At 39.7% G+C, this 26,695-nt stretch overlaps 3 protein-coding genes across 16 annotated transcripts in view; 1 reads left to right on the forward strand and 2 right to left on the reverse strand.

Moving 5' to 3' along the window:
* LOC122569396 overlaps positions 1 to 26,695 on the forward strand; it is an 84,363-nt gene that overhangs the window by 44,238 nt on the left and 13,430 nt on the right. The window lies entirely within an intron of this gene.
* On the reverse strand, positions 136 to 3,313 carry LOC122569382 (heat shock protein 83-like). The gene is made up of 3 exons (XM_043730346.1): positions 2,984 to 3,313; positions 2,690 to 2,808; positions 136 to 2,489 (listed from the first exon to the last, which is right to left on the reverse strand). The coding sequence occupies exons 1-3, from the start codon at positions 3,131 to 3,133 to the stop codon at positions 581 to 583; spliced, it is 2,178 nt and encodes a 725-aa protein (XP_043586281.1). The 5' UTR covers positions 3,134 to 3,313; the 3' UTR covers positions 136 to 580.
* Positions 8,954 to 26,695, reverse strand: part of LOC122569385 (gamma-aminobutyric acid receptor subunit beta) — a 93,323-nt gene continuing 75,581 nt past the window's right edge. For 2 of the 14 annotated variants that reach the window (XM_043730350.1, XM_043730349.1), the window contains exons 6-11: positions 24,849 to 24,986; positions 23,503 to 23,640; positions 21,698 to 21,982; positions 21,346 to 21,494; positions 19,309 to 19,471; positions 8,954 to 18,846 (exon numbers count right to left, since the gene is read on the reverse strand). In XM_043730350.1, the coding sequence (XP_043586285.1) occupies positions 18,701 to 18,846; positions 19,309 to 19,471; positions 21,346 to 21,494; positions 21,698 to 21,982; positions 23,503 to 23,640; positions 24,849 to 24,986 (1,019 nt within the window). In that variant the 3' untranslated portion in view covers positions 8,954 to 18,700. The remainder of the gene's footprint in view (positions 18,847 to 19,308; positions 19,472 to 21,345; positions 21,495 to 21,697; positions 21,983 to 23,502; positions 23,641 to 24,848; positions 24,987 to 26,695) is intronic. The other 12 variants (XM_043730362.1, XM_043730361.1, XM_043730359.1 and 9 more) reach the window with 9 other exon arrangements.

The raw sequence follows: 26,695 nt of genomic DNA on the forward strand, positions 1-26,695 counted from the left end.
AGTTGATTTCCATTAGGAAGTAAAGGAATTTAATTATTTATATCATTATTATACCATTTATTTAAAGTTGAGGAATTTTGGGAGAATTTTTTAATTAAAATAAAATTATGGGAATTTAGAAAATACACTGGTTACTTTAATGTGTAAGGTTGTTTTATTACACACAAAATTGTTTATAACGGTTTTAATCTTTTATCAGACTACATGACGATTTCAATATGGAATGATGAAAGTGCGAAATGAAATCGTAATGATGTGCAGTGCAAAAAAAATAAAATGATAATGCTGACGCATGAAAATGACACCATAAAAAAGAATTTGGGGACAGAATCAAGTGCCAGGCTTGATTTGAAGAGCGCTATTATTGGCGGAATGCAGGGAACTTCTACTTTGTCATATTTCTCAAATGAATAGATATTAATTAGCACTATGCGATACTTAATTAGGCGTGACACTTCATTCTGTTACATATAGAAAGACAAAAAAAAGTTTTAATACTTAAGTAAAATTAATTTGTAACAGTCTTTCTACATCCTAGAAGTCTTTGGATTTAGTTAAGTAATTTTAAACAGTAAAAGTCTTAATCTACTTCTTCCATTCTAGACGCTTCTTCTGTGTCATCTTCCAATGGAGGAACTTCTGTATCCATCTTCTCATCCTCTACGTTTGGTGTATCATCATCATCGAAACCAAGACCAAGTTTGATCATCCTGTATATTCTGGATGCATGTACTTGTGGGTCTTCGAGAGCAAAACCGGAAGAGAGAAGTGCTGTCTCGAACAGAAGCATGACCAAATCTTTTACAGATTTGTCATGCTTGTCTGCTTCAGCCTTTTGCCTCAAATTCTCCATGATTGGATGATCTGGATTGATTTCTAAATGCTTCTTGGCAGCCATATATCCCATAGTGGATGCATCTCGGAGGGCTTGAGCTTTCATAATCCTTTCCATATTTGCAGTCCATCCATACTGTGATGTAACGATACAGCATGGAGAATCGACTAACCTGTTGGATACTACAACTTTTTCTACTTTCTTGTCTAAGATGTCTTTCATAACTTTGCAGAGATTCTCGAATTTAGCTTTGTCTTCTTCGCGCTTCTTCTTCTCTTCCTCATCCTCTGGAAGTTCCAAGCCCTCTTTCGTTACAGATACCAACTGTTTGCCATCAAACTCTTTCAGTTGTTGGACAACATATTCATCAATGGGTTCTGTCATGTACACTACTTCAAAACCACGCTTCTTAACTCTTTCTACAAACGAACTGTTGGCAACCTGCTCTCTGCTTTCACCAGTGATATAATAGATGTGTTTCTGATTTTCCTTCATTCTTCCAACATAGTCCTTCAACGAGCACATTTCATCTCCAGATGCAGATGTGTGATATCTAAGTAATTCTGAGAGTTTCTTCCTATTCTGACTATCTTCATGGATACCTAATTTTATATTCTTACTAAATTGTTCATAGCATTTTTTGTAGCTCTCCTTATCTTCAGACAATTCTTCGAAAAGTTCTAGACATTTTTTGACAAGATTCTTCCTGATGACTTTGAGGATTTTGTTTTGTTGTAACATCTCACGGGAAATATTCAATGGAAGATCTTCACTGTCCACAACACCTTTGATGAAGTTAAGGTATTCTGGGATAAGGTCTTCGCAGTTGTCCATAATAAAAACTCTGCGTACATACAATTTGATGTTATTCTTTCTCTTCTTATTCTCGAAAAGGTCAAACGGTGCACGTCGTGGAATGAAGAGCAACGCCCGGAATTCCAATTGACCTTCTACCGAGAAATGTTTGACAGCCAAATGATCTTCCCAGTCATTGGTTAAGCTTTTATAAAATTCACCATATTCTTCTTGTGAGATGTCGTCTGGGTTTCTTGTCCAGATTGGTTTTGTCTTGTTTAGTTCCTCATCTTCGGTGTACTTCTCCTTAATGGTCTTCTTTTTCTTCTTCTTCTCATCTTTTGGTTTATCCTCATCTTCATCTTCTCCAACTTCTTCAATTTTAGGCTTGCTGGTATCTTCAGCTTCTCCTTCTTTCTTCTCTTCTTCCTCCTCTTCTTCATCTTCGCTTAGTTCTTTGTCTCTTTCTTTCTCAACAACAAGTTTAATCGGGTAGCCAATAAATTGAGAATGTTTCTTGACAATTTCCTTGATTTTGGATTCCTCCAAGTATTCAGTTTGGTCTTCTTTGATGTGCAAGATAATTTTGGTACCTCTTCCAATTGGCTCTCCACTGTCAGGACGGACCGTGAAGGAACCACCAGCAGAAGACTCCCAAACATATTGTTCATCATCATTATGTTTTGAGATGACAATAACTTTATCCGCTACAAGGTAAGCGGAGTAGAAACCCACACCAAACTGACCAATCATAGAAATATCTGCACCAGCCTGAAGAGCTTCCATAAATGCCTTTGTACCAGACCTAGCAATGGTACCCAAGTTGTTGACTAAATCAGCTTTTGTCATACCAATACCACTGTAAGAAAGAAAATTTCTTTATTCATTTTCTGTTTTTAACATAAACTAAATTTATGCAGGTTTATATCTTTTGTACTAATTTTACATCAAGTAGTTAAAATAATTCATATCAAGAAAATACATGACCGATAGAATAAATGAAATGAATTAAAATTTCGATGTATGAAAAAAATTTATACGATAAAAGCTAATACTTACGAATCAAGGATAGTCAAGGTACGTTCATTTTTATTGGGAACAATTTTGATAAATAGCTCTTTGCATGTGTCCAATTTGGATGGATCTGTGAGAGATTCATAACGGATTTTGTCCAACGCCTGCATAGAAAAAATAAAAAATTACTTAGAAATTTTTACAAAACGATATGAAATCTGTAATTTTAACATTTTAAACTCTAAAATTTGGTTAACATTATTTAATCCAAGGAATTCTAGCTATTTAACGCGAAGGATTTCAGTGATGTAATACAATATTAAAATAAATTTTACTTACATCAGATGCGTTCGAAATCAATTCTCGAATGAAAATTTCTTTGTTTGAATAGAAGGTGTTAATAATTAAGCTCATCAATTGTGCAATTTCAGCCTGAAAGGCGAAGGTTTCAACCTCGCCGGCACCGACCATGGTGACGTCTTCTGGCATCTTTTCTCACTGTATTTAATTACGTATAATTAAATATCGACACACAGAAATTAATCAGAAATAATTTGTTTCACACTAACGTTGTGATTATATCGTACGAATATAATCGCAGAGGAAATATCGCTTTATATCACTCTCGGAGATCCGTTACGTCCGCCGTCACTTTTCAGAGTATTCAATACTAGCGCGCAGCGGCCGCTTTTATCGAGCTTTGAAAATTCTAGAAGGCACCTGCCGGAAGCTCGCCCGTTTTCTAGAACATTCTATCATGTAAGCTGTTATAATCAATATTTGCAGACAATTTTTCGCAGAATATTTTTGAGAAAACGTTCTTAAAATTCATAATATTAATTTTAAATGTATTTAGCATATAATATTAAGAATGTTTCTGGTGAAGATTATAACAAGAGTAATCCCTTTTGAAGGCACTTACGTAGTAGCGGAAATGACGGCATAGATACACATGTCTAGAAACATCGCGATACCTCGGTGCTGGAAATTGAGGGAGGCTCATGCGACAAATATCAAAATTTTGCACAATAACGCTCGTATACATATATACATTAAACACGAGTATAACGCTGCTTGATGTTGTGTACGTAACATTTTTTCATGTTTATGATATTTTTTTATTATGTCTGGTATCATTTTTCTCAAAACTCTGAATTGTATTTTTCATAAAGTACTCGTTGAAACACATAGATATTTATCTCGTGCAAAAATAGTCTTAATAATTATCATAGAAAGCTAAAATTACGACACTCATATTCAATACTGCAATCATAGTAATTATTTTATATAACTGTGTTGAGTGGTTTCTTTACCATTTTGTATTGCATATACAATATTATTTTTATAAAAGTCTGGTCATTTTACATAAGCAAGGTTCGTCCAAACTTTTTATATGAATTGTAGTTTTGTCTTATTTGTTATTGTTTTGGCACAATTGTTTGTTAGTTATTAATTAGTTAATATTTCTTTCTCTTAAACTGCTAATTATTGTTGTTTTCAAAATATTGCAATATATTATAAACAAATTATTCTGGAATGTCTGAAATTATTTATCAATAATTTTATTCGAAGACAAAGTGAATGATTTTATTATATGCTTTAAAGCGAACATAAATCAATATTTTTATTATTCTAAGTAGAGTATTATGATATATCTTGTTGAAACAATGGTCTGTTTTTATAAGTTAAGAAGGTGAACATAAGGTTGTTAGGCTCAGCACGATCAATGATTTCTGTTCGCAGAACCGTATCAGAAACGGTATTCGCGTGACAACAATGTATCTCACTTTTATTTTTGCACTAGTTTTGTAAAAACAATTCTAATAGAACTTATTCTGTGCGATTAGTTAAGTTTCATGTTAGACAAATTCCGTAGAACAAGGAAAATATCATATTACAATGAAAGGTAAACATAGTACGAATACTAGACAATTTTTATCAGATTTTACTAGAAATGACAATATAGCGAAAAATACTAAACCGCGGGAACGTAACGTATGTCTTAGTGTCCTGAATATTATATTTCCATTGTCGACACCATATAAATAATAAAATTGTATATGTATAGAGACAATGAATACAAAGTATAAGAACGTTCAAATGAATGTCCTTAACCTTAATTTTATTTTATGAAGGCAACATAAAATGAACAAAAGCGAGGCTGTAGTATCTGTGTCTTTCATCTGTAAGATGATAGTAAACGATTATGTAGGCGAAAAAGTCAACGTAATTGCAGTTCACGTACTTTTGTTTAGAGAATGCTGCAGAAAAAGTTGAAAAAGGTTAGGTTTAGTTTACTAAAGGTAGGCTTTAACTCCTTATTTTCGAACTTAAAACAGTATTCACGCAGTTTCAATGCTGAAAGACACGCATTAACAGAATGGTCACTTAAACATTCTTCAATCTAATCGCAAACAATCGTTTTGAAATTCACATTCGATTCGAGTTCCCGTTTGTTCAAGATGTGTAGGTGTATAACATACATATGTATTAAATATGAATTATACAAATATTTATGTAGTTCGTGTACCATCTTTATGTTATAAAGACTTATATATACATACTTTACATACAACATTAATTCAATATAACAATTTAATTTTATGTGATAGCATTTATACATTCCTAAAATATGGTTTGCGGAAGTATTGATTAGAAGGGACACAGCTTCTGGAAAAGTCCAAAGCATTAAAAATGTTTATCTATTTGAAATTCTTGAAAAGGAGTTCAATAAATAAAAAAACATATGTATTTAGAGATAAAATATGCTTTATTGACGAAACAAAATGAAATTAACTTTTAATAACAGGCGTTTCCGATGTGACGATTTTATCGGCCTCAAATCAGTTTGCCATCTACCGGTAGGAATAAATACTTATTTTCTACGTAACGTAGATACCTTCGTTAGGTACAAGATTTTACGATCACGTGACTACGAAGGATAAGCTTCACGATGTCAGTTGCAAATGACGTATAACGCGTTCAAATCATGCGTTTAATTTTTCTATCTTTTTCGTTAAATAATTAAGTTCTTTTACACAAAGATGCGCTTTAACAAATTAGCGAGCGAATAGAATTGGTAGTTAAAAGTTTTCTTATAGATATTGCGAGTGATCGTTGAGGATGTAAGAAAGGCGATCATTGTCGAATTCTGATCGAAACGTGCGTGAAAGGACATTGTTTGGTCGGTAGTGTGTTCGATGCACGAAGAAGAGGACGAGATTTATTATTTACAAGGTACACATTTTCATCCATAACATAATTTTACTCACGCAATAAAAAAACTTTTACATAATAACGTCGTATCACGTAGTAATAGTTTCATTTAGGTATATCGGTCATGCAACGATACGATTTTTTTTCTTCCGTTATACTGGTTTACGTAACAGTGTATGTTATGTTCGCCGTCATTTAAAGATGGTTATGCTCCAAGTGATTTCGAGTGCATCTCTTTTCTTTTTCTGTTGGTATATATTTTTCTGTTTGTTTCTTTTTTCGCTACAAGCTTGTAATTGTTCACAGGCCGTACATGTTCACTGTAAATTGTACGGCTTACAGCGATCGATCTGTATATGTAGAAATCGTGATCCTTCGTGAACGCACAGCGGCGAACAGGCACGCGCACGACACCACACTTTTTCCCGATATTCCCCTATATTTATACAAACGCAATTAAAAACTTTCTATGAACAATTTTGTGTATATTTTTAAAATGAAAACTATTATTTTATCTTTAATGGATTTACAAACAATTATGCAATTTCATGAAATTAATTGCGTCCTCAATAATAAATACAGTCCTCAATTAAATCCTTCTGATTTATCGAGTACTTACTACACTGAATAAAAAATGTATACCGTGCTTAATCGTTGGAAATAGTATGGGTTATGTTTCAGTGCGGAATCTAGAAACGTTTTATTTCTTTTCGTTATATATATATATCTTTTATATATTTTATATATATATATATATATATAAAAAGCACCAATGTTGCAAAGTGATTCTACGGTCTACTTTCGATATTTATAATCTTTTAACAATTTCTACTACTCGATTAAGTCGAAGTTCCACCGTTACTATATCAATATTCTTTCGCTAGGAAGCATGAACTTATAAATATTAATAAAGGGAGGGAAGGATCGTATCTCTCTTTTCGTTTTCCTTTGTAACAGTAGCTATTACTCGAAAATATCGTTAAAATATTACAACCTTTCGATATATTCTACGGATTTCACGGAACAAGTCGCGAAGTTTCGAGATCGATATGGATCACTGGTAAGATTGGGTTCGAAAGACCCATAGTTTGAAAAGTAAAGAAATGGCGCGTGTATGCGCGCGCATGACTGCAGCCGCGCGCGCGTGAATCTTACTTATACGTACGTAAAATTATTTTTCATTATACTGATGCATATCTAGACTTTTGTTCCGTTACGAACGTTATTTAGAATATTATTTCAATGAGCAAGTAACTAGGAGAGCCTCTGTTTTATTTACTCCTTTTTTATCTTTTCTTTTGACCATCTCATTTTTTTCTATCTTTCCTATATATATATATATAATATATTTCTTAGATCCTTTTTTAGTTAAACGACACACGAACGCGAGGGCACGCTTACGTCCCTTAATATGTCCTTTTCTCGGCAGTTAGCACGAGCGATTCTCCGATTCTAACGCATTTAATACGCGATTGCGTATTAGAACTTATTAATACACACGCTCATATACGTGCATTCTCTCTTTTTCCCCTATCGCATCTGCATTTTCTCCCTCACATTTTCTCTCACATTCGTATTCTCTCATTTATGAATCTCTCTCACTCTTTCCTCTCTCTCTCTCTCTCTCTCTCTCTCACTTTCTTTCTCTTTTTCCCCTCTCTCTTTGAGTTTTTTAATATCATCTGATTTATTTACAATGTAATCGTTTCACCTCGAATCGCGCTCGTTGGATGTCAGTTTCACGATCGTGAACTACGAATGATGAGAAGAAACGCGTAGCTATCGATGAGGACGCGAAAATATTGCTGCAGTGGACGAAGGTGAAGCACGGTGTACGACGAAACGCTGCGAACGGAAATTAATGTTCCACTGGCAGAATGAAATATCCGCTATTTAATTGAAAAATAACTTTAATTTGATATTTATCGAACAAAATCAATATTTCCAATAACTGATAATTTTAGTTTGTAGGACGTTACAGTTCACGACATATCGGAGTAAAAATTTATTTATTCAAATTTTTAGCCCTTTAACGTCGCAAGTGGAGAGAGGCTCGGAGAAGTGGTCAAACGTCGTACTATAAATTTCATTCCATATATATCTTATCTTAGATTTAACATTTTTATTTTTGTATCCGATACAAAAGTTAGAAACTCAGGAAATTTCGTGAATAATTATCCTTTAGATTATTCACTTTGAATTTTTCGCAATTTCATTACATTACCCAAGGAGTCAGTATACCATTGTTATGGTGTAATAGCTGGATCGTTTCAATTCTACCAGTCGAGAATTCATTCCACTACGAATGTAAACTTGTTTTGCAAGAAGAGCGTCTTGAATTCTTGCGAAACGATGGAACGAAGATTGGCTATCTTTCCATTGAATATCGTCTCTCGGTAATTTATATTGAAAACCAGAGAAAATTTTATTCGTAATTGATAGGCATTGCTAAATGGGAGAGGTAATGGAAGAGGGGTTTCGAGGTATTGGCCTGTTACAAAGAAAGCTAGCTTCGGTTGCTCCAGTTGTTAAGATGCTCGTTGAAATTATCGCGAGTGAGATCGGTCGAGAGACACTGTAATTCGATTTACGCGATTCGTGTAACACGACGGGCGCGGTTTAGCGTTTGCTCATGTTGTTGCGCAACAAAGAGGATCAAGCGTAATATCACCAGAATAGCGTTAAAAACAAGGAACAAAAATAGAAGAAGAGCAATAGTGGAACGCGAGTAACGAAAAGATGTTAGGTTTGGAAAGTATCAAAGACTGAACGTTGCTTTCGTTGAGTTTCGCCTTTCGTGTATTCTTTGGTCTTTTGGTAGGTTATATAAATCGCTCTCGTTTCTCTCGAATATAACGAACAATTTTCTATTTGGCGTTCGGTGAGCGTTAAAGATAGCCTAGACTTTGCCTTCTCGTCGATAGAATTTTCGTTTGTATCGCGTAATCTATATAGTCGTGATTACGAGGATAAATTTTCGTCTATGCACGCGCGTTCTCCAATAGCCTTTCGTTGACAGGGTGGGATTGGTTATTCTTCAGCGGACAGTCGCCTTTCTGTGGGACGATCATGGTAATTGAGCTGATATTTATATACGTTGTCGTCGACCATGCATTTTATTCGGATATTACAAAAAACGGTTTCTTTAATGGCGCACGGCTAATCATATATTAAGGGCGTACCGTAATCTGCCCGTTCTTTCTTTTCTTTTTTTTTTTTTTTTTCTTTATATTCTCTATATTGTTTCTCGTCGTTTCTCTAATCTGAAAAGGAAATATAGGTATATCACATTCGCCAATCGATTCTATTTCGTTTCTCATACGGACAAAAATGTTTTTCGTGGTCGTGGTTGCAAAACGAGATTCTCGACTCTTCTCGAACGAAACGCAGGAAAAAGATCGAACAATCGGGCAGATATCGAGGCACCCGCGCAATCGGTATATTTTTTTCTTATTTTTCTTTTTTTTTTTTTTGTTCTTTAAGGATCTACAAAAACTCGGTGACTCTCACGGCTCGACTTTGTCATCCGCTCTCGACTACTTGCATCGTCGTTATCATCGTCTTCGTCTAAATGTCTTCTCGTTAATTCTCGAGGAACAGGAACTTCCGCAATAAAATACAGACCACGGAGATACTCACGCACGTACCACGTATGCAATAGTGTACACGCGGACATTCTTTCACGGACGAATCACGCCCTCCCGATTAAATCAGCCACACTCTCACGGATTCTATTAAGTCTACGCTATTGTGTGTTATGTATGTATGTATGTTCGCACTGCTATATACGCCCCTGTCGTGCAAAATGCAACACTGTCCATTCTCGCGCGTCCTTTTTCTTCTCTCTCCTCTCCTCCCCTAGCCCATTCTTCTCTTTTCGTTTCTCGTCGCGTTCTCTCTTTATTTTTTTTAGTAGAATCGGCGCGTTACAGCCACGTAGATGTGTTTTCCTTTTGTTTAATTTTATTTAATTTTCTTTCTTAAGGTAGTATAGGTAAACGTATGGGTGTACCTATATCTACCAAGTGCTGGTATATGTATGTATTTATATTTATATATATTTATAATTAATTATATATATGTATAATCGCGTCGAGATGGTAATCACCCAATCTACGGGGTATGCTTCGTGTGTACGTGTATATTGTATCGTGTTATGTACTGCGTGTATGCATGTATATAAGTATTATTCTTTATGCGTGTATGTGTTCGTTTTTGCTTATATATCGTGTACGTACATGTATATGTGAATGTGTTGACCGCGTGTATCTACATTGTTCTTCTTATCGTTAACGACCGTAGAATACATTTCTACAACATAATGCAATTAGTGTGTGTTATTAAATACATTTTAGAATTTGATACTCTCGTCAAGACAGTCCGTCGCGCGATACCTCGTCGTACTTTCGTTCTTCTTCCTTCGGTCGTCCATGAGCACGATCACTGTATCCGATCTTCGGCCGTTGAATTCCGCATCTTTTACATTCGCGGTCGTTCGCCATCCGATCGAAGACGTTCCGCACGGCTCCGGTTTAGTATACTCTTGGAACAACTCGTTTATTTTTCTTCGCCGTATGTAACGCGGGTTGGAGTGCTCCGATTCGAAGGGGTTTCGAAGTTTTCAAGCGGTTTACGAACGTAGAAACGTGCCAAATCCCGGAAGATTTTGGCAGCTACGCGAACGAAATTGCAAACTTGCGTAATACGAAGCGGGACATGCTTTCTCGTTGATCAGACCCGAGAACAGAAATACACCGTTCTCGCCGAATACGCTCGCGTATATTTACGCCCGACGCCTGCTAATATTGTTCGAGGTTTCAAAGTGTGAATCGTTTCTTCTTGGAAAATAGTGCGAGAAGTTTCGTTGGTGTTTCGTGTAACTTGTACCGAAATACTGGAATCCATAGTATATACAACTTTCTCAATATCATCCTCGACTTTTCCATTGATATTTTTCTCAATGAAAAATATAGTATACCATGTTAAGTGTATTAAATTGACTGGATCTTTCGTTTTATTATTTAATCAACAGACCAACAATTTTTCGTTTGAAAAACGTTTATCAACTCGACGTACGGTTTAACCGTCACGCCATACGTGACGCTGGATCATAAAAAGTTAATTTACTTAAAGAATGCAAGCTGTCCTGGAGAATAAACTCGGTCGTACTCGCGACGGCGTTAAAGCAGATCCATTAAGATCGTAAAAATGATTTACACCCGCTGGAACCTCGAACAATATAAACTGCAAGAAAGCGAGGTCATGAAAGTCTCAAGAATCTCGTTCGCTGATAAACACACAGCATGGTATGAAAGCAACGGGAGGCTAAATTAAATTATAAATATTCGATAGTTGTTCGAGTCTAACGTAAACCATCTTATTAGTATCGATCAATCAAAGTTCACATATTTGTTATTTTATTTCTCCTTTTTTCATCTGTTTTAATATGCTACGAGCAACATTTAAAACGAAATGTTCGCATTAACATCGGCGTTTCGCTTAAAAACCGAGATTTGAGCAACGAGTTACTCCGAACGTATGTATCTCTTTCGATTCAATTCTTCTCCGTCACTTTCTTTCTTTTTCTCTACTTTGTAATTTTCCTAAATCAAAAAGGTTGGCTGCCAAATCAATTCATATGTTTGTATGTGTAGTGAGACACGCCCAATGGTATATATTCGTAACCCGGCGGTGTTAATTTTATTTTGAGCAGGATGATACAAATTGTTTTGTTCTTTTGTTCGGCTACGAAACCTAAGGGAACGGATACAGGTTACAAAACACGTTGAACACGGTTTATCCGTTCGAAGATACATCGCTATATTCGAGTTGATCGAAATGTTCGTCGTGTTTCGCGCGGTCGTTGAGCTTGCGCGCGTTTCGTCCCGTGCGTCGACGCGAACAGCAAAGCGGCGGTGCAGCGAACCGCGGATCGTTCGTCGTGAAATCGAACTGGGTGCAACGAAAATACAACGGGAGAAACGTTGCTCCGAGTATTCTCCTGCTATCGATCGATCGTCGAACCGAAAATAGGTCTCGAGGAGTTTAACACCCGTTCAGACAGATTTTCCAATTCCTTAGTCGCTTAGTGCTTGTTTTTCTCTAATTCCTTTGTTTCGTCGACTGATTTATTATTTTTATTTTCCCCCCCGTGCATCGCCACGATTGACTAAAACGTATATTGCAATATGAAGTTGGCAGTTTTCGTTACAACGCGATTTGAACTCACATGGTCTTGTCGTGTGCACGCCCGTGGCTTGATTTCTTGTTCATTTACGATATCGGTGCATCGACGAGGACGACCATCGACCACGATATCGAATCGTGCCGACGAAAAAAACCTTCATTCCACTTGGTCGATCTATCGTAGAAAATACTTTACGCTCTCGATAGGAACATTTTCTTCTCTCTGTGTGCATATTCCGTGGAGTATCCTCGAACAATGAGAAACAAGATCAAGAGCAAGATTCTTTGCGTTCTGCTGTTACACGCGAATAAACAACGTTGATTGGAAATGAAAATCTGTGCACATCGAAGCGTACGCCGATCGAGGAGTTTCGTTTTGAGCAATTACGCGTTTCCCGAACTTCGTGACAGGGCTCAAGGATGCTCGAACGATCGTATAAAATCGAGTAATTGATTTGGTTCTATTTCGGAATCGTTAGCGTTAGAATCGTTTCGATTCTGCACGTTCGTTCGATATCTCAACGAATTTCTCTAGGGTAGACGTGAAAAATCGTGAAAATCGTAAACTAATTCGAACATTGTGGTCGTATGGTCGTCTACGTTGTTTGGTGCACGATTCTCGATCGATTCGTCGATTTTGGAAAATACTCTCGCTCGCCGCGCATCAATCATTCGCTACGTTTTCTTTTATTTTTTTTTTTTATTTGAAATACTTAAATACTCTCTCTCTCTCTCTTTCTCTTTGTCTTCTTTCCTCTCACACTAATTTAACAACATTTTTTCCAGTTAATCACTCATTACCGAACGAACGAACGAATGTACGTACTCACTTCGGTCCCCCGACGTGCCTCCAATCTACTTCTTCTGTTTTTTTTTTCTCCCTATACTTTAAAAGTGATTTACCTAAATATGTGCGAACAGTCACATTCTCGTGTGCACTACATTTGCGTATATATATTTATATATATATAATATGTATATATATATGTATATATATATAATATGTATATATTACTTCGCAGTAGGTACTCTTTGTTTTTTTTTTTTCTTTAACGAATACAATCGCTCTGTATAAAACTCGTATTTACAAGATGATCGATTTGTATAGTATTAATAGGTTTCTTCTCTTTCTCCCTATTTTCATTATTTTTCTCTTTTTTTTTTTTTAATGTTTCGGTTTCATCCTTTCTCTTTCATTTGTTTCGTCTCGTTTAAATGCCGAGATGCCTGCGCGCGCGTCGATGGTGCTGACCGGTAATTAAACGATATCGTTTCATTTCGGTAATATAATTACGTGGTAATATTTATATCTATATATATACGTAGGTGACCGTCGGTAACGCGAGTCTTCACCTTTTCTCTTATTCATTTTCTTTTCTTCATCTTTTTTTTTTGTTCTTTTGTCTTTTATCCTGCCAGAGGACAGAGATCGTCGTAAATTTCTTATTTTTCATCCTTAAAACGTTTATGTATATAATATATATATATATATTAGTATAATAGTATCAATAATAATCATAATAATAATAATAATAATAATAATAATAATAATCATAGCAATAATAATCATAGTAATAATAATAATTGACCGTGGTCGGTTCGGAGGAACTGGCGCGCGATTTTCAAGGCACGTTTTAACACGTGCGTCAGCTTGTTCGTGATGACGTTATATCGCGGATTAAGAATTTCTTTCTCCTTTTTTAACTCTTTTTTTCTCTGTTTTTTCACGCGTGGCGCCGTCGGGGAAGAGAAACGTTAAGAAAGTTCCAAGCGTTATCGTTTCGACACTTTGTCGCGAATCGACGTTTGTTCGCTTGCCAATCGTTAACCAATCGTGTTCTCGACGTAACCTGGTGTTTCGAGGGTGCTCGAGATCTAAACGGTGAGAGAAACGAATTCCTCGAATGAACTTTCGAAAATATAGATTATATATATTTATATATGTTTGTGTAGGTAGATGTGTGTGCGTGTGTCTAGGTGTGTGAATATATACGTACGAGGTATGAGTTACATCCTATATGAGATTTCTCTATCTTTTTCCGCTTGGAACGTATCTATTGCGTTTCCGCTTTCACGCGCGTTTACTTTCCGCCGAAACGTATCGAATAAGCTTATATATATATATATATATATGTATATATATATACACGCACACGTAATCATTTCGCGCAGAAATGGACAGGAAATGTTCGAGTGTACACGATTGCGATTTATCGTGATCCACCGAATCGGTCTGCCGACTTTTCCCTATTATTACAGTTTCGTTCCCTCGGTGTTCTGTTCGTACACTTGGATTATTATCTAATTTGTAGTTCATGGCGGCAGAAATAAAATGGAGAAAAAGATGAGAAAAACGAAACGATTTATCGAGAAAGGTCTTTTCCTTCGTTCTATCGGTATAATTCGCTTGTAGCTTAGCCTAACTACCTATTATAGTTCGCTCGCTACGGAAGAGCTCCTTACCCTCGTCATCTTCGTGGACGTGCCAGTTCCTCGTGTACACGCGCACACACGGCTTCATAGATTCAACGTAAACAATAGGCACACGTATATAACGTACATACGTACAAACACGTGGGTATGCATGAATGCATACGTGATATACGTATGAATAAATGCATATAGACACTGTAGAATATATCACAACGATAAAACGCTAGTTCCTTTTCCCTTTCTTTTTCGCTATAATAGAGACTCCAAGTAGATAACAGATGTACAATTATATATAAATTGCGTAATAATGCTTCCGTTGGGGCGGACGTGGAAGTATCGTCGATATTACTTACAATTATCATCATAATACGTGCAGAACGAAGAGACGAACGAGGGTTAAGAATGTTAATCTGCGTCCCGTCCCACCTCGCTGCCAGAATCGATTGACCCTTTTGCCTTCATCTCCTTTAGGTGCGTATTACCGCTTCGACTATCGTATTCTCGCTCGATCGACACAGATCGAAAGAGCGTCGCCCCTTCAACGGTGTATCGTTCAATCGTTCGACGTAATAACAAGCAAACGCGTGAAGCAACGCGCTGATAACAACGACGGTGGTGGCGAGGTTAATCAAGGGGCAGTCGTTCTCTCGTAAGTTGTACGGGTTTTTGGAGGCTGGTGGAACGGGACGGCCAAACACGAACTTCCCTCGGCCACTTCTTCCGTATATTCGAGGGGGATGGCGACCAAGGAGATCCTCGAGCAAGATTACCTACTTTTATAAAGAATTCTCGCAGAGTACCAAGGCAAGAAGCTCCTTATTAAATGCACAATGAGCAAGAGCGTCTGGCAAACGGACTGTTTGGCGATTGTAGAGAAGAGCGGCGGAGAGCGCTCGGGAAAAAGAAGGAAACGGAGAGATCGAGAGACAGACGCGAAAGACAGGGAAAGAATTTGAGCGAAAGAGAGGCAGGCATGGACAGTGAGAAGGAGAGAGAAGAATAGAGGGTGGTGGGCGGGTTGGGCGTGTCAGCTGGTCGATATCCTGAATGGCAAGCTTCCACGACCCAGTCTGCAGCCAGCAAACCACGTTGGAAGAGACAGAAGAGACAGAGAGAAAGAGGGACGAGGGATGAAATGAAAAGGAGAGACAGGAAGGCAGAAGTGTGTTACATGTACGTACGTACGTATGCGTATATGCACTTGGGGAATCAAGATGATTCTCGTTCGTGTGTGCGACTCTGGCATTCGTGGATGTGGTAAGGTCCGTGTCCGTGAACGCGCGCGGTCGCACACAGTGAGTAGGAGAGAGATGGTGGATGGAAAAATGCGAGCATACAGCATGGAGTATCCAAAAGACGGAAGTAGAACGGCATACAATTGGCGTTAATTAACTCAGCAAAAACGTACAGACGGAACAGCTACCGGGGAAGACCAAGGGCCTCTCCACGGAAGGACCGCGCCGCGGTGTACATGTGTTCGACGGTAAAACTAATCCACGCGCGAGGATAAATGCGATCGCTGCTCGTTTTCTCGGATGTGCTTTGTGCACAGCGTCGCACGAACCATCGCGACACCGTTCTTCGCTTACAATTTCGTTTGTCGTTTTGCTCGATAGAACGTCACAAGTATTTCGAATGGGAAACAAGAGCGTTTACGTTGCGTTTACGGTTACGGTTGGGAATAACTCGTTGCAGAGTGACGCGCGACTAAGAAGAACCATTAAAAGAAGGACGATTCAAGGGAGATCTTTTTTACTCTTTTCTCTTTTCTGTTTCCTCGAGATTCTCGCGTCGCTCTCTCGCTTCTCTTCCCTCCTGTCCTCTCTACCGCATTCTTCAGCGAGGACGTATTTTAAATCGTTTTCGCGAAAGCGTTTCTCTACGCCTGCGTGCCACTAAACAGAAAAAAGCTGTTTGATTTCGTTTGATCGCGGTGCGCTTCTCTCTTTTCTTTTCGTGTTCTGTTTCAACGCTAAAACGACGGGAGGAAAAAAGCTTACTCCGCAGCCTGGAGCGGCTCGCGTTCAATTTGCGGACTCCTCCTTGGCTGGCCCCTCCCAACCTCGTGTTTTATAATTTCGCGAAAAATTGGAATAACTCTTACGTCCGACCTAATCGTACGTTCTGGGAGTAGATCTCTACGTATAACAGTTTTTTTTTTTCGCGGCTACGTAGTAGTACGAGCTAAAAAGTTACTCCCCGTTGAGCCACGTACACGAACACGTACAGGGTTGCGCGCCACGACGATTCCACGGAAGTTACACGATTCCGAGGGAGGATCGCGATCATAGAAGTGACGGAAATATAAAAGTCGCTTCGTCCGACGAGTTCTATAAATGGTAAAAAAGTGGTATAAAATGAAACGGACACACATAACGTTCGTGGCAATAAAAAAGACATTCGAGAAAACAGCTCTACCTCGAAATGATGCGACTCGCGTTGAAATTGTTGCTCGCTCCGCTCGTCGATCCGGCCGCGTCCATCGAGATGCTTTGCGATTCGTCGCGATCGATCTTTCTTCTGGCTCGATACAGACGAAGGATCGATCGTATTTCATCGCGAGGACGCTTCTCGAGGATCCGTTACCTCGTGTGTTGTCGACACGCGGATAGTCGTGTACGTGTGTCTGCACGTAATTACCTAATGTGCATGCGCGTACGTACGTAACGCATTTACGCGGCACATGCACACGTATGTCTCCTTACATACGTAGATACTTAAAACGTACTTACTTAACGGATTAAGTCGCACCAGTCTCCGGTAGTGAACCGTTTTTTGTCTTCGTTCGAAACAAAAACCTTTTCTCCTCGACTCTTTATTCTTTCGTACACGTGCGCTGGCGCTCGTAGAATAACACACACGCACGCACGCAGGTACGCACGCATGCAGGTACGCACGCACGCACGCACGCACGCATGCACGCACGTACGCACGCACGTACGCACGCACGCTCGTACATACGCACGTACATATACACACATGTATAGGCACGCAAGCAGACACACACGAAGGCACGCACTTGTACACGTAGGACAGTGGCGCGCGCGCACACACACAGTCACGCGGTCTCGCACACGCAGATTCACGCGATTCTTCGTCGTTCTGCTCAATCACATGTACACTCGAGCGCCATTCGAGCGACGATCGTTGAATTCTCGATCGACTCGTTCTTAGAATTTCTCGTTTTCCATCGGCCTCGTCTCGATTCGTCGGTCTCGAACTGACGGGCTTTTATTTTGTGTTCTCCCTTACGTTTAGTTAATTTTTTTTTACTATGTATATATATATATTTATTTATATGTATGTATATATGTATGTATATAATGGTGGCTAAATTGACAAGTGTTTATATCGAAGGTATTCTCTTCTTCCTTTTTAAAGACCTAGTTACCTATACTGGCAATGTTTAAGGTATGCACGCTCGTGGATTCGCAGTTTTAGTTTTTGAATTTGTTTTCTTTACTGTTCTCTGTTTTTCTATTTCGTTCGCATTTTTTTTTTTTTTTGGTTTTCGTTCTCTGCCAGCAATCGCAAGTTTTCCACTTTCAATCTTTCGCGTATCGTGGATAATATACGCTCGCGTCGTCGTCGCGATTAAACATGGGAACGAGAGTAAGCGATGGGTCGCGTAAAATCGAAGATCACGTCGCAGGCGCAGGGAGATTTACGATCAGCGCGCTACGATTGGAATGTCACGAAGTAGTCACAGCGCGTTTTAGTCGTCCGACCGGTCTGACCAGCGGCAGTCTCTATCTCTTACTCGATCGAAGCACAGAGGCGCCCGGCTCGTTTGTTACCTCTTCGTCGACGTCTTTGGTCTGGACACTTTCCATTTCACATCGAAACAGTGTTCGCGGTCAAGTTAGCCATTAACAATCGCTAACCTCGATCTCTATACGTTTCCTTAGTCGTTCTCGCTTCGACTTTCTTCGTTCTTCTTTTTCTAGTTCTATTCGTCGATCCAGGATGCCAATGTCGATCTAGCTTGCACAGTTTATTCATCCCCCTTCGTATCGAAGTAATCACAACGTTATTTTTAGTCCGTCGCACTCTTAGGACTTTTAGTCCTGGCGGGACATTGATTATTTTTTCAATATTTTTAGACCTATTTCGTAGTTCCTGCTGCGAATCGACTTTACCCCCTGTTCCCAATACTTTCGTATCTGTCTTTGACCGCACGTTTCGTCCATCGTACACGCGCGATCGTCGCGTTCTTTTCGTTTATTTCGCCTCCTCGAGAAGCACCAGATCGTCCGCCACGACGTCGCTGATGTGCAGGTAGATGATCCAGTACATCAGGTTGAAACAGACGAAACATACAGGAAACACGATGCGGGAATATTTATCGATATCCGATGGCGTCATACCTGACAAGAAAAATTCATCTATGCGTTAACTTGTTTTAATGGACAAATCATATGCATGTATGTTCATATTATGTATCTTTTTTCTTAAAGAAAGCGATTATCGTGGTGTACAGATGTAAATATATTTTTCTATTAATGCATTGGTGTCTTACTTCTTGTCGGAGAATAATTTTACCATTGACTGTGGGTGGGAAAAGGCTTGAATAGAGTTAGTTTATAACTATGAAACATTCTTCTATGTAATTCGCTATGCAATTGTTCAATTCTGGTTTTAAGGATTTTCTATACTTATCGATTATTACTGCCAATTCAGCTTAAAAGTTTAAGAATAGGTAACCTAGGGAATCAGATATTTTAACTTCATTTCTTTTTAATGGTTTTTTAATGTCTCGTAAAAGGGGTACAAAAGGAAAATATCGATATAAGCCGATAATTTGAGAGATAGAGAATATTTGGTCGTACCGTAGAGCTTGCTGATATCCTTGCCAGGATGAATAAGATGTTGCGGCGCCGGCGCTACCTCCTCATCGGCTCGTCCGTTTATGGTATTTTCGAGCGTTCCACCTTTGCTGTGTGCCTTCGGGTCGTGCACCTTGAACCGCACCTCCTGGACAACACGGGACCACTTACAAGAGACACGGCAGTTCGGCGTGGGGTGTCCTTTTTCGAGGAGAACCCCTTACTTTGGTAGATTGGCATGCGACATCGAGGATGGACAAACGCGAGTTCTACTATATTTTATTCTTTTTCTCCCGTAATTTCACATTCTACAGTGACTCATAAAAGTATTTGCGTACTTGTAGAAATCTTTTGTGAATACATTACGTGTATTCATAATATGAAACGTTCTTAGATTTCATTAGCATTGTAACAAGACCCGACTACCATGATTATATTGATAATGTTTGAAACAAATCTGAAAATATATATAGAAATTACAAAACGTTCGGTACAACTATGTATTGAGTACATTTACACATTTGCACGATTACAAATATGTAGTATATGTATATTTCGCAGAGATCATAGACGTATTTAAACGTAGATTACTTAAAGAAGTATTTAAATTCAATCGGACCATATTTAACACTTCATGTACGTTTAAAATGGCTATTTACGTAGTGGATTAATTTTTGTTCAGATATATTTCTATGAGTAAATATCTTGTAATTCTTACGTATATTTTCAGTTTGGTTTCACATTTTGACAGTATAACCATGACAGTCGAGTATTATTATACAGCTAAATTTTAAGATGTTTTATATACGATATACATATATTATATAGTGTTCATATAACACATAGAGTCTACATATACGCAAAAGTTTTCCATGGCAAGTATTGAAATATTTTCACGAGTCACTGTGGATCAAGCGACTCACCTGACTTTAAGATCTACGCGACTTCTTTATTTCCCACCGTTCATTTACGTTCAATCTGTGGCTCGAAGTGTAATGGAATTCTAGAGGACGTACGAAGCGGTTTCCGCGTTAATGCAAGCTTCGTGTCCGCGTTTAATCACGTTTGAGAGTAGAAAACAGAGAGAAAGACATCGGGGCAACGTCGTTGTGCTTTTATCTATGTGTCATTTTCATTAACGCCCCTCGCTCCTTTTCTCTTTGCCGCGTGCTATTTTTTTTTCTTTTCCGAAGCTGCAAAACCGGCCGATGAAATGAGCCGTGCGACACGAAGCGTTCTTGTTTATATCGCGCGCGGTGCGGCCCGCACGGCGTGTCAAAGAGCGAGTAATTAATCCAGTTCAAAATTAATTAAACTGCCTTATCCTGGCGACATTTTACGCGCGATACCGCAATGCAATCCATCCGACGGCACCGCCTTCTTTCTAGTCTTCTTTCTGTCTGTCGTTTCTCCCCTGGCCTTCCCCTCTTCCCGCGTTCCCTTTAATATTTTTCGTTCTCGTTTCACAATCCCCGAGATTAAAAGAAAATTTATAGTGCATCGCATGTCCGAACACCAACCGCCACCACCGACCGGCGTAACACGACCGAATGGGAATTCTTTTCACAGAACCTTTTAGCTTTTGACCTTTCGCGGCTCACTCGTTTTTCGAACGACAAAAAAAATATTTCGTTTTTTTCGTCCCTCTGTTTTTCATGTTGGTGCGCGGCGGGGATCGAACCTCTGGTTATCGTGAATAAACCATACGGTTGATCCTCGTGGTCGAAAGTGTCGTGTCATGACGTTAAAACTTGAAACTTGCGAAAAAGTAGCGAAAATAATTGATGGTATAGGACGATAAAAAGGCAATGTTGGACTAGCAAAAGTAACGTGGCAGCACTAACGTGATTGCTAGTAATGATAACGCTATTCTACTGCGCAGCTAGAAATTGCTTTCTTTTTTTCAATTCGATCAATTCGATCGAACTATTTACATGGCTAAAGAGGCATAACGCGTATGGAATGTCGACGGCAACAGAAACATTCTAATCGGAAAGAAAGATGAATGGGGCGCGACAGATTGGTCGATGTTACACTCACAGTTTGCTTAGGCGCGTGATCTCCGTGATCACCAGGTACTCCAGGTGGTCCTGGATTCTCCCTCGCTGTCTTCATACTTTCTGCGATTTTTTGGAACCGATTCTTTCTCATTTGAATCCTCTTTGCCATATAACCCACCGTCGCGTATTCTGCAAAGACAGAGATCCCAAGCAAATAATAAAACAAGATACATTGATACATAGAGAACTTCCCTACGCCAGAGAATTTCCCTTTGTTACGGAGAAATCGTGACGTGGTATAAAATTTCCCAGATACGAAGATTAACATAAACGATATAGAACGAACAATATTTGTACATACGTATTATAGTAGAGTACGTAAGAGTACTCACCGAGCAACGAGGCAAACACCATGACGAAACACGTTCCTAGGTAAACGTCGATGGACTTGACATAGGAGATTTTCGGTAATGCCGCGTTCGTCGATGACATAAGGGTGGTCATGGTGAGCACAGTGGTTACTCCGAGGGCCACCCGAGCGGGGGTCGCATTACGGTTCAGCCAAAAGCTCACCCACGAGATAATGACGATCAAGCCCGAAGGAATGTAGATTTGAATCAGGTAGTAGCCCATCGACCGTACGAACTGGATCTCGCAGGCCAGCCGCGAATAATTTCCTACGATGAAAAGATCGACAGTTAGGATAGGGGGACGGAGAGGCGCCATGAAATGTCTCTTTCTATTCTTTAGTTGTCGTTACTATTTTCATGTCTCTCTTTCACTCTGGCCCCTTTTCATTTTTATACTTCCCTTCTCTATTTAGAATCGATATCTCTCTCTTTCTCTCTTCGTTTTCCCTTCTGCCTTCTTTACGATGCATACCGACTACGAAAGGCAAGGAGAGACGTTCTTCCCTTCCCTCTTGTCTTTCTTTCTCTTCTTTTTCTCTCCATCTCGTCGTTCCCCTTCGTTACGTCAGACAGATACGCGTCGCAAAATGTTAAGCAAAGTTTTCGCGGCGTTGATAGATCTGTTGCGTGTGCTCGAGAATACAAGAGGATGTCGCGTGTGCTCGAGGAAAAGAGGTTTATGCGCGGTCGGCAGCGAGGCGGAAAAGACGGAACGAGGAATCGGCGTGGATAGAAAATCGAGTTGTTGCCTCGCTGCTTCTTTTCGCCCAGCGAATTCCCGTCGGTTTATAGCCCTTCTCGCTTTACGTCTTCTCCGTTACGAATCGCAAGAAGAATCAACGACGTTCACGGGAGGAAAATGGGATTTGCTCGGAAGGTCTGATTGCTGCTCGGATCCCACGGTTATGAGCTCAGTCGTTAGCTCCGAGCAGATGGAACTTCAAAGAAGGGATGCTGCGCGGAAGAGAGTAACGATGGCGTGTCTTGTGGTGAGATTACTCGCGTGATGCGTCGGTAGCGACGATTACACCGCTTGTCTTCCGACCAAAGGATATTAACTCGAGCCTTAATGAAGGAGCACAGTTTCGACACCAGACTCATCGGAAGATCGTTACTGACGTAAAAAACTTTATTAAGGTATCTTCTCATTGATACTTTCAACATGTGATTGTTACGTCACACCGTATCAGAAACTTTCTATACTTCTGCGCGTGATGCAAATGTAACGATCGAAGCGTACGTTCGAATTATTAGGAATAATTGAAATCACTGGAAAATATACCGGAAATAATCGAAATCGCAAGGCATTATGGGGAGTAATAAAATTTACTAACATTCACTAGCAATCGTTAGGAATAAATCATCGGGGATCGTTAGAAATAATCGAGACCGTTTGGACTCGTTAAGAATACACGATCAAAATCTTTAGGAATTATTTGCAACAGTAGAAATCACTAGAAATCGCTATACGTAAAGTACGTAAAATCTCTAGGAATCGCAACGGCAATGAAAAGCAACGACGAAACGAGCCTAAGGATTTCACATCCAGCAACGTGGTGTATCTGCATAGAGGGCCGCAGATCGCGAGAAAGAGAGAGATATCGATCGATCGATCGACGATTGGTCAACGTAGAGTAACGTTGCTGCGAGCGACATCGTGGTTGCGGACATCGGATAGCGCAAACGTGTCTCTCCACCTTACCCATACCGTTAAAAGCGAGGGTTGAATTATTAATTTTTTTTTTTTTTTGGTTGTTGGTGGGGGTGGGGTTCTATTCATACGTTACCGGTAGTTAGACTAATCTCCATGGCTCGTTGACGATGACCAAGGACCTTGAACTGAGGCAGGGAGACCTCGTTGCTGACACCGACGCTGTTCGGGCCCTCGTTCCACTTGTACCGGATGTCCCTCATCGTGTATCCGACTGAAAAAATAGAGAGACCCCCCGCGGTTGGTACGTACCTTCGCGGAAGCCCTCAAACGCGTTTCAGCTCCGAGGGGGCCTCCACTTACCTCGCACCCCCGTCAAAACCCCAACAAGTCCGCTCTCTTAATTTCCCTCTCTTTCTTATTACACACACGTGTTTGATTAACGTTTAATTTTTCTCTATTTGTTTCTCTTTCAATCTGTGCGTGTTTCGCTTTATTCGTTCCATTCTTTTCTCTTTGTTCTATTCTCCGTTCTTTCCTCTATCTATCTGTCCCATCCATTCGTTCTTATTCTTTGCCTTTCTCACGAGAGAACCATTTAACGGGGGGACAATAAAGATCGAACACGAGCGCAGGAGGACGTGCAAGCGGAATTTATTAGCTGTTCGTTTGTTTGTTCATTTTCTTTGGTGTGGTGGTCTCGTAGTTGATTCGTGCGATCTTTTCGATCGACGGAGACGATCGAGAAAAAAAGATGACGGTAATGTCGTACGGTTCTTTTTTTCTTTGGATTTCGCTGAGAGCCCGTCGTGTCGGTTTGATTTGATGTTGTGGATGACTCGTCGGAAGTTGACTCGGTATTATTTTCTTCTTTCGAATCACGGTATCGAGATAGTTACCATACGGTATAGTTACCATAGAAAAGCTGACGATAAGATTGTACGATCGATCGTAAGTGAAATAAGTACGTCGTCCACTTCCGACCCGTGATAGAGGATTAAGTCGGAAACGATGGATTCGTATGAACTGGGAGAGTTCGTCTTCGTCCTTTGTTCCGTGGATTTAAAGATCGATGAAGTCGATTGAATAGTCGATCGGTCGGTTGGTCGAATGAGTTAGCCCCGGGGACGGTTTCGTCCTAACGGGTAAGCTCTTCCTTGATCGTAACGATCGATTGTGTTCGCGATAGAAGGCGAAACGGTGATCGGTGCATATCGGTGCGAGTCAATAAACAGGAAAAGAAAAGAAAAGAAATATACGTTAAAAACAAAGAAAAGAAAATGTCAAAATATATACATGTACAAGAAAAATAAGAATTATAAAAAGGAAAGAAAACAACGCTTCACACATATCGTACTGTATATAACGGCGTGTACACGCGTGTGACAATTATGTTACAATAAGTCAATAATTATTTAATCATCTGCGCGAGCCTTTTGGACGAAGTTCAGAAGGAAGAACTAATAAGAGGGGGATATCTACCTGTAGATAGGTGTATGGTTGAATGTCGTTGCCTGTGACCGAGCACGCGAAACTGCGGTAGTTCCACCTCGTTCGAGATGCCGACCGACTGTAGGCCGGCGTTCCATTTGTACCGAATATCGCGCATTGTGTATCCAACTGCCGGGAGAACAAGAACACAAATATCTTCGCTCTAACATACAATAATTAGACACTCAAGTTTTGTGTGGTAGGTATTAAGAGGACTTTTCAGGAGAACAGAGGTGTCACAAGGTTAAACTGGGCAGGTTGGGTCATAGAGGGTATGGACGTAGATAGAAGCAAAACATTGTATCTAGCACCCTAAACCGCTTCTACACGGCGTCTATCGCTATATTTACATTATCCATTATCCAACGCTTTTGTACAATTTTATCTGTCTCTCGTTCTATTCTATTCTACGTAGGTATAGATCGGCTTAAGGTGCGTTTCTGCGCTGCAAAAATCGTTGGCATAATCGAGCTAGGCGTTGAAATAATCGTCGGCCGGAGTGACTGAGTCAATTCGGCCGATTATCAGACGCGATCGAAAACGACAATACTTCGAACCGTTGCGCGTGTGCAGCGTTTATAATCGTCTCTTATGGACGTAGAAAAAGTCCTCCGTATGCAGCATCATCCGCTTTTTAATCGTCGTCGAGTTTTCGTAAACTCTTGCGTTTATCCGTCGATGCTATCGTTTCGGCGATTTACTTTCCATACGTCCATAATCTTTCTCGCAAAAATCCTTTCGAGTATGGTACGAGCTATCGAGGCCACGAGGAACGAGTTGTATCTCTCGAAAATAATAACCGAAGTATAGACGAATGTCTATGTTTCATCGAACGCGGGGACAGATCGTGCGTTTTAATCACGCTGACATAAAACGTATCCGTTCGCGATCGACGGCGAATTTTCCGCGATCGATCGGAATTCGCACCTATTTATGTTCCTCTAATTCCTCGGCGCGGCCTCGAGCGTGCACATACCGGCCCGAGAAACATTCCTCCGTAACTGAATCTTAGGTGATTACGATCGTTACACCGCATTCCAGGCACCAAAGTGGCATTCCATCGCGGCGTCGGCCACATTGCGCGAACATCGGCGAAACGTGGATTAAGCGATCTACGACCGAGTATTTGAGATTAACTGCTTTTGTTTTTGGAACACGGAAATACTATCGCCGTTCTCCGTTCCGTTTGCTCATTTTCGGCCGGTAAATGCCTCTCTGTAATTCCGCCTGGCGAATGCTTTGTCGCTCGACAGATTTATCTGTACAATGTTCGCGACTCTGGCGTGTGTCGATTGCCAGCCTGATTCCGATGTTTCCCGATGCACGAGCTAGCCTCGTTAACATTCAACCGGCTGCCTTCAGCAAGTAACCGTGTAATTTAATTGTCGCAAGAGTTTCGCTAATTTTAAACTATCGATCTTTTCTTCATGTCTTCCTTCTCCCCCCTTTCTCCTCTACCTGGTTAAAACTATTTACCGGTTTCTCCTATTCACGTCGTCCTTTCATCTCGTTTCCGCTTTTTGAAAACGAAATTCCCCTTCGTCGTTTTTATTTTTCGAAACATTTCTCCTCCGCACTTTTGCTTTAATTTTCTCATATTTCACGTACCCGTCAACGCGTCCGATGAAAAGCGTAAAATATACATCATATGCTACAAAATATATCGTATTTTACAAAACGTAAAACGATTACATTATTTCTCTACATTTTAACGAAACATTAATCGGTATAAAATATAATTACTACACTCCATCCATACCGATGTTTGCAAAAAATGTTTTTCATAAACGGTAAAAGAATATTGTGTTCGCCGATGTTCGCCGCATATAGCGATATAG

Source organism: Bombus pyrosoma, linkage group LG7, assembly GCF_014825855.1.
Source record: "Bombus pyrosoma isolate SC7728 linkage group LG7, ASM1482585v1, whole genome shotgun sequence".
Lineage (NCBI taxonomy): Eukaryota > Metazoa > Arthropoda > Insecta > Hymenoptera > Apidae > Bombus > Bombus pyrosoma.

What these genes read in the sequence shown, in the direction of transcription:
- LOC122569382 (XM_043730346.1), bottom strand. Translation starts at nt 3,133, where the DNA reads ATGCCAGAAGACGTCACCATGGTCGGTGCCGGCGAGGTTGAAACCTTC. An exon ending in TGATTTCGAACGCATCTGAT is followed by an intron (nt 2,809 to 2,983) that starts GTAAGTAAAATT and finishes TTTTCTATGCAG; the next exon opens with GCGTTGGACAAAATCCGTTA. An exon ending in ACCTTGACTATCCTTGATTC is followed by an intron (nt 2,490 to 2,689) that starts GTAAGTATTAGC and finishes TCTTTCTTACAG; the next exon opens with TGGTATTGGTATGACAAAAG.